The sequence below is a fragment of the Mauremys mutica genome, chromosome 17 (assembly GCF_020497125.1).
Source record: "Mauremys mutica isolate MM-2020 ecotype Southern chromosome 17, ASM2049712v1, whole genome shotgun sequence".
In the NCBI taxonomy this organism is placed as follows: Eukaryota; Metazoa; Chordata; order Testudines; family Geoemydidae; genus Mauremys; species Mauremys mutica.
Window position 1 is genome coordinate 23,555,664 of NC_059088.1, and position 17,728 is coordinate 23,573,391.

Below are 17,728 nucleotides of genomic sequence, written 5' to 3' on the forward strand. Positions count from 1 at the left end.
GTGTGCTTTTATTTGTAGAACAAAAAAAGTTTGAGAAGCACTGGAGTAGAGTATGCTGAGCTTCATGCCTCTCGGCTGCTAGAGAAAGGAACGGAAACATGAGGGAGGAGGTGGCATTTTTTTTAATGAGCAACATTTAGAATTACAGCTTCAGAACGAGGCGTTAGGATCAAACCAGGCGGCATGTGCAGGCTCCGTGGCTGGGGGAGCCCCTCCCGTTGATAAAGCATGTTACTGAGAGAAGACAGACAGGTGCTGGCATGAGGCCCTGTGGATCGAGCCCTTTGGGAAAAGCAGCAGTTTCCCAAGGAATTTGTTGGAGTAGCTGCTCCAGGACAGGGATGCGGAGAGAGCCTGGCCTCACGCAGCTCCGTTCAGACACAGTTTCCCATTCAGAATCCCCCCTCACACCAGGGAACGATACTGCTGGCCAGGCGGCTCGGTCCTGCTGATGGCAGCTCCTAGGAGGCAGCCAAAAGCAGCCTCCACCCAGCTGGGAAGTGTCACTTCTGTCTGGTTCTGCCCCTTCCATCTGCGCGTCAGGGGGCCAAGGCTGGTTCTGCATCTAGGATTTTCCTGGTTCCACTTGTGCCACCAGTAACACACCTGAGTCTCATGCCCAGTCCAGTGAAGGTTCAATTTCTCGTGGGTACAACCTCCCCCCTCCCCTTTCGAAACCACCAAGGGCTCGGCTTAGACATGAGAGTAGCTGAGTTCACTGTGACGGCCTGTGTGAGTGAGGCAGGCCCTGAGCCCCAGCTCCGGTTACCAGCGCCCAGCCTGAGTAACTGAGCTCAGGATCTCTAGGGGGGAAGAGGGGAGGAATCGTCTCCTTCACAGGTCACAGAACAGTGGTGGAGCCACTGCAGGCTCTGTGGCCCTAGTTGTCCAGAGGATTGGTGTAGACGCAGATTCACTCCCTGCCAACCCCATCCCTCTCCCTGGGGTCACACTGAGCAGAGAGCCAAGCTCCGGGGCGCACAGGGAGCGCGTAGGTGACACGCAGGCTCCTGCAATCCTGCCCCCCTTTATGAAGTGACACTGCACCGCTCCTGTGGTCTGAGACTCTCTGCACCCACAGAGGGGTTGGATTTGTCCAGAAACGCACCAATATGTTGCTGAGATACCTGTAGGACAACGTCTGTCATATCACACTAGGAAATCTCCCACCATCAAGGGTCTGTTTTTTTGTGTGACTTCCTGCTCTGCATAGGCTAGATGGACGAGTGGGTTAATTTTCAGTTACATTTTGGAACTGAGCCACCTGGAGCAGCAGGGAAGAGCAGTAAGAAGCAGTAAAAATCAACCAACAGCTTTTACAGAAAGTCAGCACTTTACAGGATGGTCCTGTCATTGGGGTCGGCAATGAAACAGCTGTGAGTGTCCAGGCTTGGATCCCGTGTGGGCTACGATTTCCCCCTTTTCCCTTTCACTGGTCGCTGCTCGCTGCTCTGGTTGTGATTCCTTGAATCAAACTCCAGTTGGGCATAAGCGGTTTGACCCTGTTTGACAACATTTAGCAGCATTAGACACCTCCACGCAAGGTTAATTAGCCAAAATTTGATAGTTTTGGACAGAACAGACAGTTACATTTACAAACAGATCGTTAAGCTTTATTTAAAATTCCACTATCTAAACAGTGCACATCATTAGCACTGAAACAATCATGGGAATCTTGCTTTAAAAATCCAGCAGTTGGCTGAAAAAGCAATTTAGGATTAAGATAGGTTTTCATGTACCCATTAACTCCTCTGAGTCTGTGGCTTTCGCTCGTTTGCTGAATTTCCATATGAGACAGAAAAGGCCAAATCCAGGCTTAGCAGAATTACAGGGGCATTGAACCATCTGCATCCTAAATTCACTCGTTTTCAAGACCCAGCCAATGGCTCATTAGAGGAAATTAAAGTTTTTCTTCACTCCTTACAGCTGTTTTCTGATCAATTTATACCCAGTCCCAGATTATCCTGCCACTTCAGTGGACGTTAAACATTTATAACTGATGGGCTAACCGGGCTTCTGCTGTGTAATTTACATCACTGGTTACGTCCCAATGGAATCTGCCCAGCAATGGGCGTTAAACCTGCTTATTTCAGGCAGAAGTTGCCCCGTGTGATAAAGCAAATGATGAGTGATGGAAATAGTACATTCTGCCATCAGATGCATTGGTGGTTCCAAGCACTGAGCCTGGCTGAATACAGCACTCGTCTCTACAGAAGAGCTGCTGCATTACACGAGTGTAGGAAGGAATAAATGTTCAACAGGGACAAACAGAAGGAACTGAGAGAACTGTTTTCAATTATTTTGTGAGAAATCAGCCCCACTACTAACAGGGCTGCTGCTAGGTCTGCACACCTGGGACGGACTGTAGTGTGTTGATTACCTGGGTTAGAACAGCAGTGACTCCAGGCCAGGCTCAGGGACACCATCAACACCACCAGGAAAATGGCCACTGCATAGCGCACCGTCTGCCGCACACACCCGCTGGGATGGGCTGTGGAGGAAGCTGACACCAGTGGACTGTCAGGAGGTGAGGGAATCTTTTTTGAACCTTTTCATTAAACCCTTTGGTTTTAACTTCCAATCCCAGCTCTGTATTCACCTCCCCCCAGTAGTTATTATTTACAGTGCTGTAGAGGTTCAATCTGGGTGAAAGCTGCTCTAGAAACCCGAGCTTCATTGTCTTGGGGTCCCCTTAATGTCTCAGTTTAGCTTTCCCCAAATTCTCTGCAAATCTGCCTACTTTTAATTATGACATAAAATATTCCAGCTTTCTGAGATGGAAAGTTACGTAGAAGCAACTCTGATTGTGCCCACTTGACACCTATTTCACATCTGAATCGCCATTGGCCTCAAATATCATATCACTCACTTGCAGGATACCTGGTACTTTTCTTCACACTGCTGCCAGAAGAGTTGAATTTGACTTCACAGGTGAAATTCTTCCCACTGGTCCAGGTGTCCATGGGGACGCTGATGTGATTTATGAGCGTTAAAGATCCATCCTTTGCTTTCAGTGAGCGTGTCAGCCCCTGTTCCTGCAGCTCCCCGGAAACACTCCAGGAAACGTGGACTGGGCCGGACACTCCATGGATCACACAGGCCAGATTCGCTGTCCCAGTGACTTGATTGTCATGTGGAAATGGGACCAGAAGCATCACCCAGCTGCTGCTGGTATAACTGTCTGAGCAGAAGGAGGTGGTGAATTCAGTGTGATAATCAGATGAGCTGCAGTCTGACTAAAGATGTTAATCTTTCACTAAGACATTAATTCAAATAAAATAATCTATTGAAGAAGAAGGAAATATGAAATCACCACACCAAGACTAAACTGGAATACAGCACAATACATATCTATTTTAGCCAGAACGGAAATTGTGTGCTCTTTTATCAAGAGATGCTCTCCTGAGAACATTTCATTACACTGAAATATAGTTTCATGCAGTTGGAAATATTCCCCTCCTGGGTGCCCTGAACAGTCACAGAGTAACTTCAATAGTTTTTTGCTGGCACTGTCAAGTTTTAACCTTTTTGATATAAAATATATGTGTATGACATTCCTTCTGTACTCATAGTATTTAATGTTTAGCTGATCTGTTTGGTTTAAAGTATGCGTTCCCTTTAGCCTTCATCACTAGCTATGGTATCTAATTACATTTTACTGGGAACACACGGGGCTAGCCCTAGACCGGGGTAGGCAACCTATGGCACGTGTGCCGAAGGCGGTACGAGAGCTGATTTTCAGTGGCACTCACACTGCCCTGGTCCTGGCCACCCGTCCGGGAGGCTCTGCATTTTAATTTAATTTTAAATGAAGCTTCTTAAACATTTTAAAAACCTTATTTACTTTACATACAACAGTTTAGTTATATATTAAAGACTTATAGAAAGAGACCTTGTGAAAACGTTAAAATGTATGACCGGCACGTGAAACCTTAAATTACCGTGAATAAATGAAGACTCGGCACAGCACTTCGGAAAGGTTGCTGACCCCTGCCCTAGACCAAAGGGCGCCCCATGCGAGGAGCGCCCCACTTCTCCGTTTGTTAAACTTTTGAATACCTTATTTTTTATTGCATTTGTAGCCCATTTCACGACTTTGCATGCATGACTTATTTATCATATAAGCCGATAAATTTGCATGTTAGGATCTGCAAATCTGTATTGATTCATGCTCTGTATAAGCAAATAAAAATACGTTTCCTCTGAGCTAATAGAAACTTTTTAATTTTAAAAATTACTGAAATGTACTTACATCAAGAAATGGAACTGTGCACCAACACTGGGTGACCAGTAGTAAATAGTGTTACAGTCGGTGACAGCCTAGAATGTTAACCCTGGTCCTTTAGTTCAAAAGGTCACTTCTTGCCTTTGCCCTCGCAAACTGCAAAAACAGCACCCTGAACCTGGCGCCCTCCAAGCCCGGCACCCCAAGGGGTCACTTGGATCACCTGCCCCTAAGTCTGGCTCTGGGAACGTGAAATATGCTTTGTCAATCAGTTATTAATGTCCTTAAACAAGCTATGTTTCCTTACCTCCAACAATCAGCGCGGATCCAGTCCCAAAAAGCAGGTAGCTGCTGTCTAGATATGCACAGTAGTAAATGCCAGAGTCAGTCTTTTGGATATTGCTGATTTCCAGTGTCGAGCTGCGTGTCTTGTGTTTGCAAGTAAATTTACTTACATTTTTATCATCCAAACAGCGCTTAATGCAGGTGGGTTTCTCACCTTCTCTTCTCAAATACCAAAACATTCTACTTCCTTCCAGTTTTTCTTTGGCAGAACAGTGGATCTTTGCAGTGTCACTAACTTCAACAAACTGGATCCGCTGAGTCTGGTACAGAAATAACTGCACTCCTAGCACTGGAGAAATAAAATATTGTTATAGTCAGTGTCTGTCAGGTCTCCAACTGCCACAGATGGAATGGATAGCTCAGCAATAGAAATTACTTAATCTGATTAAATTCATGCTCTGCAGCCTAAATGCTAAAAAAAAACCCTGCTATAACTTTGTACAAGTGAATGGAAATGCACTTAAAATCCAGCAAAAGTCTCCAAACTATCATAGATATTCAACACCGATGTCCTATTAAAGGAGGCTGTTTTCTCAATTCCAAAGCTTAATGCAGATGTCTTACCTAAGGAAGATAAAACCAGATACTCGGCAAAGATCATTTTCATAAAAAAAGTCCAATAAAATCCTGACACACTGGCCCAAAGGCTGATGCCTAGTGCACTGCTGCAGTGACTGGGTTCAGTGTCTCGGTTATGTCCAGTGAGGAACGCCTCCCAGGAGCATGTGCTGTGGTGATAGATGCTAGAGGGGTGGGGTAAAGACTCTGCAGGGAGCAGCATTTCTTGTAGAATTTCTCTGCATTTCAATGGCACAGGAGTGTATATAATGACTGAGAATTATTTTAACATCCTGAACAGGGATGATTTATGTAAACAAACCCACATGATTTCAGAGCACAAGTCCCATTGACTTTCAAAGGAGAATGCTCCTAAATCACGTAGTTATTTTGATGGCCCCAACCTAAGTCTCTCCCCTGCCTTCCACATTTGGTCCATTATTGTATCATATTTCTTGGTGCTACAACACTGACCTGTAATGAACATTTGGAGTCCCATCTTGGAGGACTTAAATTGCATCTTTAATCACCAAACTGAAAGCTCCGACATGTTTGAGAAACAAGACAGTGAAGGATACGATTTTCAAAAGTGACTTCAGGCCAGATTTTCAAAGGTATTTAGTTCCCTCAGGGTGCAGAGAGGCACCGAGTGGGATTTACAAACAAGGCTAAGCAGGTCAGGGGCCTCATTCTTACCAAAGTCAATGGAAGCTAAACACCTCACCTGCCTGCCTTTGGATCTAGCAATGGACTGGCTAAAAATGAACTGAGCGTGGCTGGTTAGAGAGCTGCTTCTGGGTTTACAGAGTATGCAGAGAGAATTAAAGCGTATTTGTCAGTGACCCTTCTGAAACAGTGGGCAATAGACGGCTACACAGGCTAGCGAGTAGAGCCATTTGCTCAGAAAAGACCAAATTCCCTAGGTGCTTTGATAGCATCTCCTTAGCCTGCACCCCATTTTTAAAGCTGCACCGATTGGCTGAAACTCCCCTGGCAAAGTGGGGATCGATCTGTCACAACCCCCTTCCAGGCAGTGCTCTAAAGCTGGGGACCATCGTCCTTCCTTTTCCCTCTCACACTCCCATCCTTGGGGAGCCACCTGGGCTAAATCCCACAGTCCCTGACTGAGGCAATGTTAAGCGGAAGCAGGAGTTTGGCTGACGGACGACTGGACTGGCCAAGATTCTGCCTGATTTCTAGCCCAAGGGCATTACTCACAGTGACACGGCTTCCCCTTTGCACCAATGTAAGGAGGAGTTTAGAGGACCATAAATTACACTGACACCCGCTTCCAGGCCCCTGGGTGTTACCATGCTGGAAAGGGGCTTAGTGCTAATGAGAATCAGGTCCCCAGGGTCGCTGTTAAGGGGCTGAATGTTGTCAGTGGCAGTACAGATAAGACCACAGAAATCATAACACTATTCAAGCACAATGTCTGCCCAGCCCAGTTCCTGTAAGGGCCTGTTATATCCCAGCCATTAACACTGACTGACAATGGCACAAAGCCCTGTTTACTGCTCTAGGGATCCCAGTGAAAATGCTTTACAACGTGCAGTGCTTTAAGGAACGGAAGGTAGGTACTGAGCACAAAGGCAGCTGAGCACCCACCACTCCCCTTGACTTTGCAGAGTGTTGTGGGTGCCCAGCACGTCACAGTCGGTGCCTCAGCACCATGCAGAATTAGGCCCTTACACTGTATATAGAAATCCCTTCATGCACTGTGGGGGTGGGGCGGGGCAGCTGTTTAACACCCCACAGCAGCACTGCGCAATTCCTTAGGGCAGGAAGTGAAAAGGCTCAATGTAGCCAACTGCAGCTACAGGAGCAATTTTACACTCATGTAATTACCAGGGGCTGGGGCAGAAAAAGGATTTCCCACCCCACACATTTTAAGATATCGAAAAATGTTCCCATCTCGAATTGGGATGAAAAGTCAAAATCTCAATAATTTTCTTGAACCAAACATCCAAAAATATTTTTTAGTTTGGATGAATGGAGGCATTTTCTTTTCACAGTTATGAAATGAATCCTTTCAATTTTGAGCATATTAAATGTTTAAAAAATTTTCAACTATAATTAGCTTAAATTTCCAAGCAAGACATCATTGGGAACTGGGAAAACTGGAATTTTTCATTTTGTAAAATATCAAAACAAAAATTTCAACAATTCTGAAAAACCTTTTTTTCCAAGTAAAAAAATCTTTATCAAAACCAACCCTTTTCCCACAAAATTTCCCATTCATTGAATTGGAATTTTCTGACAAAGAAATGTATCTTCTAAAAACTGCAAAGCAGCCCTAGTAGTTACCCACATGGGAAGGTGATCAAGGCACCAGAGCCAGCTGTTCTCGTCTTGCACAAAGCATTATGGGATTGCCAGAGAGTCCAAGTCACCATTCAGTCCAGCCTTTGAGTTTAAATTTCCATAGAAATCTGGGCCCTCCTGCAGCTCCGGTGGATTTAATACTCAGGGTAACACGGGACCAGATTCAGACCATTAGTCATTCATTTTTTATTGGCACTCATAGAATCATAGAAATGTCAGGTTGGAAGGGACCTCAAAAAGTCTTCAAGTCCAGCCCTTTATGCTGAGGCAGTAAACCTGGACCATCCTTGACATGTGTTTGTGCAACCTGTTCTTAAAAACCTCCAGTGACGGGAATTCCACAACCTCCCTTAGAAGCCTGTTCGAGAGCTGAACTAATCTTAGAGTTAGAAAGATTTTCCTAGTAGCTAACCTAAATCTCCCTTGCTGCAGATTAAGCCCATTACTTTTTGTCCTTCCTCTGATGGGCATGGAGAACAATTGATCACCATCCACTTTGAAACAGCCCTTAACATATGTGTAGATGTGTGTGTAACAAGGGGTGTGTAGCACATTTGTTGTATAGTCCTTCAAAAGAAACAGATGCTAAGTGGGATAGAAAGTGCTGGATTCTGCTCTCTAAGGTACAGGTGTAAATCCAGAGTAACTCCACTGACTGCAACAGACCTCCTCCAGATTTACACTGCTGTAAACCAGAGCAGAACTGGGTCTCTTAAATCCTTTGGGACACCTTTCTTATTACACAATATGCTGAGATTGATGCACTGAACAGGTAAAAGAGGCAACACAGACATCACTAGTGGGGTTGCCGTCCCTTTTTAATGAGTGACAGAGTGACGACAGCTTGAAGAACAAGAAGTTGTGATGTGCAGGCTCAGGGACCAGGAGAGCTCTAGTCATTGACAAGGTGTTGTCATTGTTGGATGGTGCAGGGGGCTGGCACATGGGGACCTGTGGATCTCGCTCGTGGGGAAAAGCAGCAGTCTCTAGAAGGGACACTGTAGTAACAGCTCCAGCACTGGGCTGGGAAGAGATTCTCATCCCTCCCAGCTCCTCCCGCATCCGTCCTTCCCCTTACACAATCCCATTGCACGTCCATGTAACGTGAGCACGAGCCTGCTGAAGATCAGGGGAGCTGCGAGCTGTGGTGTATACAGGGGCTGCACGTCCCGCCTCCAGGCTCCTGCCATCTGACTTCACTCTTTGAGCAGGGAAGCTGCAGCCGTTCAGCTGTGTCCGAGTCCCTCTGCAGATGGGGGGAGGATGATGATGATGACAAGGATTGTATTACCATAGCAGCCAGGAGCCCCAGTTATGGACCAGGCCTCGTTGTGCCAGGCGCTGCACAAACACAGAACAAAGAGACAGTCCCTGCCCCAAAGAGCTTCCAATCTAATACACACGTGATGTGTAAAGTCATCTACACCCTGATGCCTTTATATCCCAAAAGGAGATTTCCCACCTCATGAGGCTGGACTCTGTGGGGATCTTCTGACTTTTTATTTCTAAACAGAGAAGAGGAGAAAATAAAAAAGAAAATAGCCAGCTGGAAGAAGGCTCTGTCTACTTCCAATCAGCTCAGAACCAGTCATCTGTCCCTGCTTGCGGATTCCCCTGCACTAGACACTTCAGGGTTTTGCACGTTTCCCTCTGGCCGGTCGCTGCATCGTGCGCCCGTTGCGATTCCGCGAATCGAAATCCAGATGAGCGTATAAGATTCCATCCTGTTTGGCGACAGTTAGTAAAATTAGCCACCTCCTCACGAAGGGATTCAAGCTGAGACAGAACTGAACATCCAAGTGAGTTTAGCCTGATGAAAAATCCCCTCTCATCTCTTATTCTCCTACTTGTCCTGTAAATGGTGCGTGTTATCGGAACGGAACCCAGAGCTGGAATCTGACTTTAAGAACTCAGCTACTGACAACATTTTGCCAGATCCAAACCCTATATAAATGGACAGTGTCCTATGGATGTCAGTGAGCTTTGCATCAGGTCCCTAGCACCTTTCCTGGAAAATCATCATGTGCTTTAAAAATATAAAGCTTTATAGCTCTTTATCTTTTAAGTGGCAAAAATGTTCCCAACTACACAGAAACCCTGTAAAGGGCACAGTCAGAACCAATAAATCATCAGACTTATCATCTTTGTGCAGGAAGTTTTGTTATCGGGGAAACAGTCACCGAGCAGTAAGTGCCTTACCTACTATCCCATAGTTAATTAGCAGCATAGCTAGCAATTAGACTCTTTGGTCCTCTTCTGCTACTCCAACAGCTAAACCTCACTTTCACCTTCTCCTTCCAGAATGATCAGTTTAAGTGCCAAATATATGAAGTTGATGGCAGACACATTGATTTAGACAGAGATAGTTTGCAAAGAGCCGTACCTGGTTCTCCTCTGAAGCTGGAGGTGCTGAGATCCTGGGCTGGAATCCTGGAACAAAAACAACAGTAAAAGTTCCTCCTCCACGGTCACTCCCCCAGCCGTAGTTTATTGACTAATCCAAGCTGTGAGTGCGCAGTGCACCATGATGCTCGGCACCTGGAGAGAGGCTCATCAGAAAGGCTACTGCTCTTTGTGAACTATAGACAAGGTGCCTGGGCCATGGGCAGTAGAAACCTTCCTACATCGCTCCCTTTGTCACGGAGAACAAAGCCGTTCTCCCGACACAGGAAATTCAAGTTTCAGAAAACAAACATTCTGAGATCAGCGCTGGTAGTTGTCATATTTGCAGTGTGTTCATGTGTTGGACGGGACAAGCCTGGGAGAAGGATTTCTCTCTGCAGGAGAGTGTCTGGGCTGGGCTGTGTTTCTTACCTAGCGTGCAAGAGCAGAGGGTCCAGATGAGACTCAGAAACACCACCAGCAGCAGCAGCCCAGCTCCAGCCGCAAGGGGCAGGATGTAATGTGAGCACTCGCTGGCAGGGGCTGTGGAGGAAGCTTAAAAAAACAAAAAAAAGAGAGACACGTGTGCCTGACTTCAGCCAAGATGGTCGTGATGCCACCACATCCAGCTCTTCTCTCCTGATCCCCCCTTCACCACGGGCCTTAACCTCTGAGGAGTGAGGCGACAGGAGCCTTCAGCACCTTTCAGCCTCTCTCTGTTGTGCCCTTTTCATTAGGTCGATGATTTCCCCTGTAATCAGAATCTTCTCCGCACCTTCTGCCAACTACAAAATCCTCCCTGTAGGTCTCTCCTCACCTCATCACCTCTCCACATCTCACCAGAAAACAGCTCTCTGCTCCCTCAAGGGCCTCTGTGCCCTTCTCCCTCTGACACTGGTCGCCATTTAACTCCGTAGGGTGCTTTACAGATACAGCTGCTGTGAAAGTTTCCATAAGAAGTTACTATCTTGTGAACATTGCAATTTCTCGTCTCCTTTCCCAAAATCCTCTGTAGGTTTCTCCTCATCTCATTGCCTCTCCATCACTTTGCATCTCTCACTGGAGAGCATGTCTTCTCAAATGTCTCTTAATTCCTCTTAAATTTATTATTTAACTCTCTATGGGGATTCATATGTGTAATCCGAGTGAAGGCTGCCCTAAAGGTCACAAGTAAATTGTCTAGTGATCCCTGTAATGTCTCAGTTACCTTTCCCCAAATCTAAAACACAGAATATTCCCACTTTCTGTGATGGGAAGTTACTTAGAAGCTGCTCTGAGTGGGGCCACTTGACACCTATTTCACATCTGAGTCTCCCTTAGCCTCAAATATCATATCACTCACCTGCAGGACACCTGGCACTTTTCTTCACACTGGTGCCAGAAGAGTTGAATTTGACTTCACAGGTGAAATTCTTCCCACTGGTCCAGGTGTCCATGGGGACGCTGATGTGATTTATGAGCGTTAAAGATCCATCCTTTGCTTTCAATGAGCGCGTCAGCCCCTGTTCCTGCAGCTCCCCAGAAACACTCCAGGAAACATGGACTGGGCTGGACACTCCATGGATCACACAGGCCAGATTCGCTGTCCCAGTGACTTGACTGCCATGTGGAAATGGGACCAGAAGCATCACCCAGCTGCTGTTGGTATAACTGTCTGAGCAGAAGGAGGTGGCAAATTCAGTGTGATAATCAGATGAGCTGCAGTCTGATTAAAGATGTTAATCTTTCACTCAGACACAAGGTGGGTGAGGTAAAATCTTTTATGGGACCAACTTCTGTTGGTGAGAGAGACGAGCTTTCAAGCTCACACAGAGCTCTTCTCCAGGTCTGGGAAACATATTCAGAGTGTCATTTTCCAGATCTACAGGAGAGCTCTGTGTAAATTCAAAAGCTTGTCTCTTGCACCAACAGAAATTGGTCCAATAAAATATTTTATTTCACCCACCTTGTCTCTCTTATATCTTAGGACCAACACAGCTACAACAACACTGCATAAAATCTTTCACTAAGACATTAAACAAAACCTGTTGAAGCAGGAAGTATTAAATCACTACACCAACACCAACTAGGATATAATGCAATAAATATTCACAGTTGCTAAAAGGAAAATTGTGTGCAATTTTATAAAGAGATGCACTCATAAGAACATTTCATTAACTCAAAATATTGTTTCATGCAGTCATGGCTTTTAGGCTAGGAATATTCTCAACCTAGGTGCCTTGAACAATCACAGAGAAACTGCAAAAGTTTACTTTCAACATTTTCAAATTTGAAGTTTTCTAGTTATGAAATATACGCCTATTATATTCCTTCTGTGCCCATAGCATTTAATGTTCAGCTGATCTTTTTATCTAAAGTATGTTTTCTTTTAACTGTTCCTCAGTTGCTAAGATATATTGTTACATTTTAATAGAAACATGAAATATGCTTTGTCAATCAATCAATAGTCTCCTTAAAGAAGCTATGGTTTCTTACCTCCAACAAGCAGTGTGGATCCATTCCCGAAAAGCAGGTAGCTGCTATATTTATATGCACAGTAGTAAATGCCACAGTCAGTCTTTTGGACGTTGCTGATTTCCAATGTCGAGCTGTGTGTCTCGTGTTTGCAAACAAATTTACTTACATTTTGATCATCTGAACAGCGCTTAATGTAGGTGGGTTTCTCACCTTCTCTTCTCAAATACCAAAACATTCTACTTCCTCCTTCCAGGTTTTCTTTGGCAGAACAGTGGATCTTTGCGGTGCCATTAACTTCAACAAACAGGATCCGCTGAGTCTGGTACAGAAATAACTGCACTCCTAGCACTGGAGAAATAAAATATTTTTAGTCAGTTTCCATCAAGCCTCCAACAGCCATAGATAAACTGACTAGTTCAGGAACAGAATATACTTAGTCTGATAATATTTATGCTCTGCCAAAAAAACTTGCTATAACTTTGTACAACTAAATGGAAATGCAATTTATATCCAGCAAAGGTTTCCAAACATATCATAGATATTCAACACCGATGTCCTACTGAGGAGGCTGTTTTCCCAATTCCAAAGCTTAATGCAGACGTTTTACCTAAAGACGATAAAATCAGATACTCGGCAAAGATCATTTTTGTTAAAAAAAGAAAAAGAAAATCCTGACACACTGGCCCAAAGACTGATGCCCAGTGCTCTGCTGCAGTGACTGGGTTCAGTGTCTCGGTCATTGTGAGGAACGCCTCCGAAGAGCATGTGCTGTGGTGATAGATACGAGAGGGGCGTGTTAAAGACTCTACAAAGGGTACAGGATTTCCTGAAGTATTTCTCTGCATTCCAATGGCACAGGTGTGTACTATAACGATTGAGAATAATTTTAAACATCCAGAACATGGCATAGTGTCTCCTATGGATGAGCTGTATAAACCAACTCACAACTTCAGAGGAGAAGTCTCACTGACTTTCAAAGGAAAATGCTTTTAAATCACTCACGGTTTTTGACAGTCCCAATCTAAGTCTCTCCCCAGCCATCCAAGATTGGTCCATCATTGTCCATCTTTCTTGGTGGTTCAATGCTGACCTGTAACAATCATTTGGAGTCTTGTCGGACTTAAATTGCATTTTAAATCATCAAACTGAAAGCTCTGACGTGAGAAAAATAAGACAACTAAGGATACAATTTTCAAAAGTGCCCAAGTCCCTTTTCCAAGAGACTTAGGGCCAGATTTTCAGAAGTATTTGGGTGCCTATAGATGCAGAGAGGCACCTAGTGGGATTTTCAAACATGGCTAAGAGGGCTGGGGGCCTCACTTCTACTGAAGAGAAGGGAAGTTAAGGGCCTCATCTTGGATCTAGCAATGAACTGGCTAAAATGAGCTGAACGGGGCTGGTTAGAGAGCTGCGTCTGGCTGCACAAAGCAGGGAGAGAGAAGTAAAATGTATCTATCACTGACCCTTCTGAAACAGCTGACAACAGAGGGCAACGTGGGCTAGTGATTAGAACAATTGGCTCAGAAAAGACCAGATTCCCTAGGTACCTTGGCCACGTCTCCTTAGCCTGCAGCCCATTTTTAAGGCTGCACTGACTGGCTGCAGCTCCCCTGGCAAAATGGGGATCGTTATGACACAAACTCCTTCCAGGCAGCTCTCTAATGCCGGGGATCATCTTCCTTTCCCTCCCAACCTTCTGCCCTCTCCTTCTTAGGGAGCGACCTGGGCTATATCCCGCAGTCCCTGGCTCAGGCAATGTTAAGTGGAAGCAGGAATTTGGCTGACGAAGGACGACTGGACTGGCCAAGATTCTGCCTGATTTCTAGCCCAAGGGCATTACTCACAGTGACACGGCTTCCCCTTTGCACCAATGTAAAGAGGAGTTTAGAGGGGCAGAAATTACACTGACACCCATTTCCAGGCCCCTGGGCGTTACCATGGTGGAAAGGGGCTTAGTGCTAATGAGAATCCGGTCCCCAGGCTTGCTGTTAGAAGGCTGCATATGGTCAGTGGTCGTACAGATAAGACCATAGAAATCATAAGACTATTTGAGCAGAGCCCAGTTCCTGTAAGGGCCTGTTAGCACCTCCCAGTAACACTGACTGACAATGGCACAATGCCCTATTTACTGCTCTAAGGTTCCCAGCGAAAATGCTGTACACTGTGCAGTGCTTTAAGGAACTGAACTTAGGCACTGAACCTAACAGCAGCTGAGCACCCACCACTCCCCTGGACTTTGCTGAGTGTGGCAGGTGCCCAGCACATCACGGCAGTTACCTCAGCACCCTGCAGGATTCGGCCCTTACAGTGTATATCGAAATCTCTTTATACCCGGTGGGGGCGGAGCGGGGCAGCTGTCCGACAGCCCCACAGCAGCACTGCGCAGTGGCTTAGGGCAGGAAGTGAAAAGGTGCAATGTAGCCAACTGCAGCTACAGGAGCAATTTTACACTCATGTGATTACCAGGGCTGGGCAGAAAATGGATTTCCCACCCCACCGAAATGTTCAAGATATTGAAAAATGTTCCTGTCTCAAACTAGGATGAAAAGTGACAATCTCAAAAATTTTCTTGAACCAAAAATCATTTTTGGTTTGGGCAAATGGAATTTTGACCATACAACTATAATTACCTTAAACTTCTAAACAGGGCGTCATTTTGAACTGGAATTTTTCCTTTTGCAATTTTTGAAACTTTTTTTTTCCACATCAAGAAATTCATCAGAACTGACTCTTTCCATGAAAAAAAAAAATCTCCATTAGGCATTTTCTGACAAAGGAATGTTTCTTCTAGAGACTCCTGACCAGCTCTAGTGATCACCCAAATTGGATGGTGGCCAAGGAACCAAAGCCCCGTGGCTGAATTTCCAGAGTTCAGAACAGCTCAAGCTTTGTCACCTGCCTCCAAATTGTGCAGTTCAGATCCCGCATTTTTGTGCAGCCAAACTCCGATTGATTTGAGTGAAATAGTGCTGGGTGCACCAGGAACACAGGATCTGGCCTTGTAGCCCCACAAACTCTGGGCTAACAAGAGGCATCGTGGGTGTGCAGCAAACACTTCATGCAGCACAATACATCCTGATTAATCCCTGATTGTGGTTGCTTTAGCACCTGTGCATGTTTGGCTCCTTGTTTATAATAATAGTAATTCCAGGCTTATCATGAGTAGATCTCAAAGTGCTTTACAAAGGAGGTCAGTATCATTATCCCCATTTTACAGATGGAGAAACTGAGGCACAGAGAGGGAAATTGACAGCCCAGGATCGTCCCACAGCAGAGACAGGAATAGAACCCAACTCTCCTGAGTCTCAGTTCAAAACTGCCTAGTGGACACAGCTAATTATTCACATTACCTTATGGATAATTAGCTACAGATGAATTGGGGGAGCAGTTTACACTTCCTTGGTAACCAAAAGCCGGGGGGATAGAACTGAAAAGAAGAAATCCGCCCCAGCTCTTCGCTAGGTGAACAAACAAAACAAAAAGCATCAAAATAAGTGGGTAGAAACTGACCACAAAAGCAAGTGCCATTATCTGAGCAAACAGGTTTTGATCTTTTTATAAACCATTGCTCCTTTGCAGCAAACATGGCTCCTTGTCCTGTAGTCTGCGGTTTTTTAAAGATCAGTTTCAATTTGCTTTCTTATAAAAACAATGTAGAAATAAAAATGAATCAAAAACAATGACGGCAGCTTTCTGAGTGTCTTGGATTTTAATAGACTTGCATTGGAGAAGATTAAATGTAAAATGAACGTAGATCAGTTGTGTGTGACTGGGGGCAATAGCCTTTAGGGTAAATTTTCAAACATAACTTAGGTGCCTAACTCCCATTGATTCTGAAAACCCTGCTAGTCACCTACCTGGATCTTTAAGCACCTAAATACCTTTGAAACTCTAGTTCTGAGGGCCCTAGATACCACTGAAAAATAAATCAATGGTCTTCCAAGTGCCTAAATCACCTTTGAAAATAAGACTTGGGCTCCTGTGTGATCTAGGTGTTTCCACCACAATTTGGCTAAATTTCTGTAACAATTACAGTTAGGGCTGTGACTTTATCACGAACATTTGTAATAAATTTCAGGCAGAGATTCAGGAAAACCATCATAAGAAAGGAAGGAACGAGGGGAAAGATGTGGGGTTGGAAAGCGAGACCACCCTACACTCACCCTGCAGTGGCACCTCCTGTCCTGGAGGGCTGGCTCTAGCCTGGAGCATTGTAATCTGGCCCCCCTCTGTAGAAGGAAACGGAGGGACAGATGTGCCAAAGCTGAGTGAGGCTGAGACCACGTGGGCCGGTCACAATGTCCATTGGGAGGAGCCTGGCCCAGCCTTGCTGGCCAGGAGCCGCTGCTGCACGGGGTCATGGAGTTTCCTCTAATTTGTGGATCCTGTGAACAAACACCAGGCCAGAATCAGCCTGAATTCTAGCTGAGCTGATTGTCCTGATATATACAGGACCTTGATATCAGGCATAACGACAGTGTCCTTGTACCATGCACATCTATGGCACTAGGCCCCCAGTTCAGCAGAGCTCTTTTAATCTAGCTCTGTACTTATTTATCCTCACCACCCTGCTGCAGAGTAGGGAGGAATTGTCCCCATTTTACAGCTGGGGAGTGGAGGCCCAGGGAGACCTGGGGTAACATGTTTAAAAGCCCCAAGTGACTTGGGAGGCAAAGCCCCACTTTCAACAGGGACTAAGGCTTGGAAGTCATTGGGATGTAAATGACCAGCACTAGGTCACACACGGAGCCTGTGGCAGAGCAGGGGTTTGAACAGAGGACCCCTGAGTGCCTAGTTAGCACCTTGACAACCGCACCGTCCTTCCTCTCTTCAAGCATGTGCTGAAGTCCCAGGGAACCAGTTAGGCCAGGAGGGGTGTTTGCACCACATTCAACTTCCCCTGGAGCTAAGTCTCAATGAGACACGGGTCAGATCCTGGTCCCTTGGTGCTGCTCCCGTGACAGCAAGGGAGCAGGAACTGGCTGCACGTGCCAGGGATGTCAAGGCAGCAGAGCCGGCCCTTGCAGCCAACAGCCCTTGGCATGTGGGGTGTGGCTGGAGCATGCTGCACTTGGGGTACTCCTAGCTGGTAAATGGATCCTTGGGAGTCATTACTGCCTGGTGTAGTTTAGAGCAGCCTCCAGGCTGGGCCAGCTTATACATGGCTGGAAGATCAACGTGGGATACCAGGAGAGTGGGCTCAGCAGAGGCTCTGGCCCTGATTTGCAGTAGGGTTTTATTGAGGCTGAGGTTTGAAAGGGCAATTTGGATGCCCAGTTCATGTGAGTTTGGCAACCAAATCCCTGATGGGGCTTTGTAACTCTCAGCCTTAATGTCCAAGTCCAGCTGATCCGCAGAGATGGCCGTATTCCGGACTGCGTGGGTCTTCTTAGCACATGTGAAATGTGTCTCAGGTGGCATGTGACCAGGATTCAC

At 45.7% G+C, this 17,728-nt stretch overlaps 1 protein-coding gene and 2 long non-coding RNA genes across 4 annotated transcripts; all 3 read right to left on the bottom strand.

The window, feature by feature from the left end:
* Nucleotides 1–1,209: 1,209 nt before the first annotated feature.
* Nucleotides 1,210–4,795, bottom strand: LOC123351439 (immunoglobulin kappa light chain-like). 2 transcript variants are annotated; one of them, XM_044990786.1, is made up of 4 exons: nt 4,533–4,795; nt 2,870–3,181; nt 2,381–2,491; nt 1,210–1,502 (listed from the first exon to the last, which is right to left on the bottom strand). In XM_044990786.1, exons 1-4 carry the CDS (start codon nt 4,747–4,749, stop codon nt 1,471–1,473), a joined length of 672 nt encoding a protein of 223 aa, XP_044846721.1. In that variant the 5' UTR covers nt 4,750–4,795; the 3' UTR covers nt 1,210–1,470. The 2 variants fall into 2 exon arrangements, with proteins under 2 accessions (XP_044846721.1, XP_044846720.1); XM_044990785.1 differs by having other exon boundaries at nt 2,381–2,503.
* A 3,267-nt stretch (nt 4,796–8,062) lies between these two features.
* Nucleotides 8,063–10,392, bottom strand: LOC123352217. The gene is made up of 3 exons (XR_006574116.1): nt 10,268–10,392; nt 9,837–9,883; nt 8,063–9,177 (listed from the first exon to the last, which is right to left on the bottom strand). It is a non-coding gene; the product is annotated as an uncharacterized LOC123352217 (long non-coding RNA).
* Nucleotides 10,393–11,183: 791 nt separating this feature from the next.
* LOC123351327 lies at nt 11,184–16,530 on the bottom strand. Its single transcript, XR_006574008.1, has 4 exons — nt 16,456–16,530; nt 13,295–13,382; nt 12,311–12,640; nt 11,184–11,489 (listed from the first exon to the last, which is right to left on the bottom strand). It is a non-coding gene; the product is annotated as an uncharacterized LOC123351327 (long non-coding RNA).
* Nucleotides 16,531–17,728: the final 1,198 nt, after the last annotated feature.

Coding starts and splice junctions, on each gene's coding strand:
- LOC123351439 (XM_044990785.1), bottom strand. CDS start 4,749: ATGTTTTGGTATTTGAGAAGAGAAGGTGAGAAACCCACCTGCATTAAG. Junction 3,182..4,532: donor ATCCGCGCTGATTGTTGGAG/GTAAGGAAACAT, acceptor CCTTCTGCTCAG/ACAGTTATACCAGCAGCAGC. Junction 2,504..2,869: donor AAGTACCAGGTATCCTGCAA/GTGAGTGATATG, acceptor CACTGGTGTCAG/CTTCCTCCACAGCCCATCCC.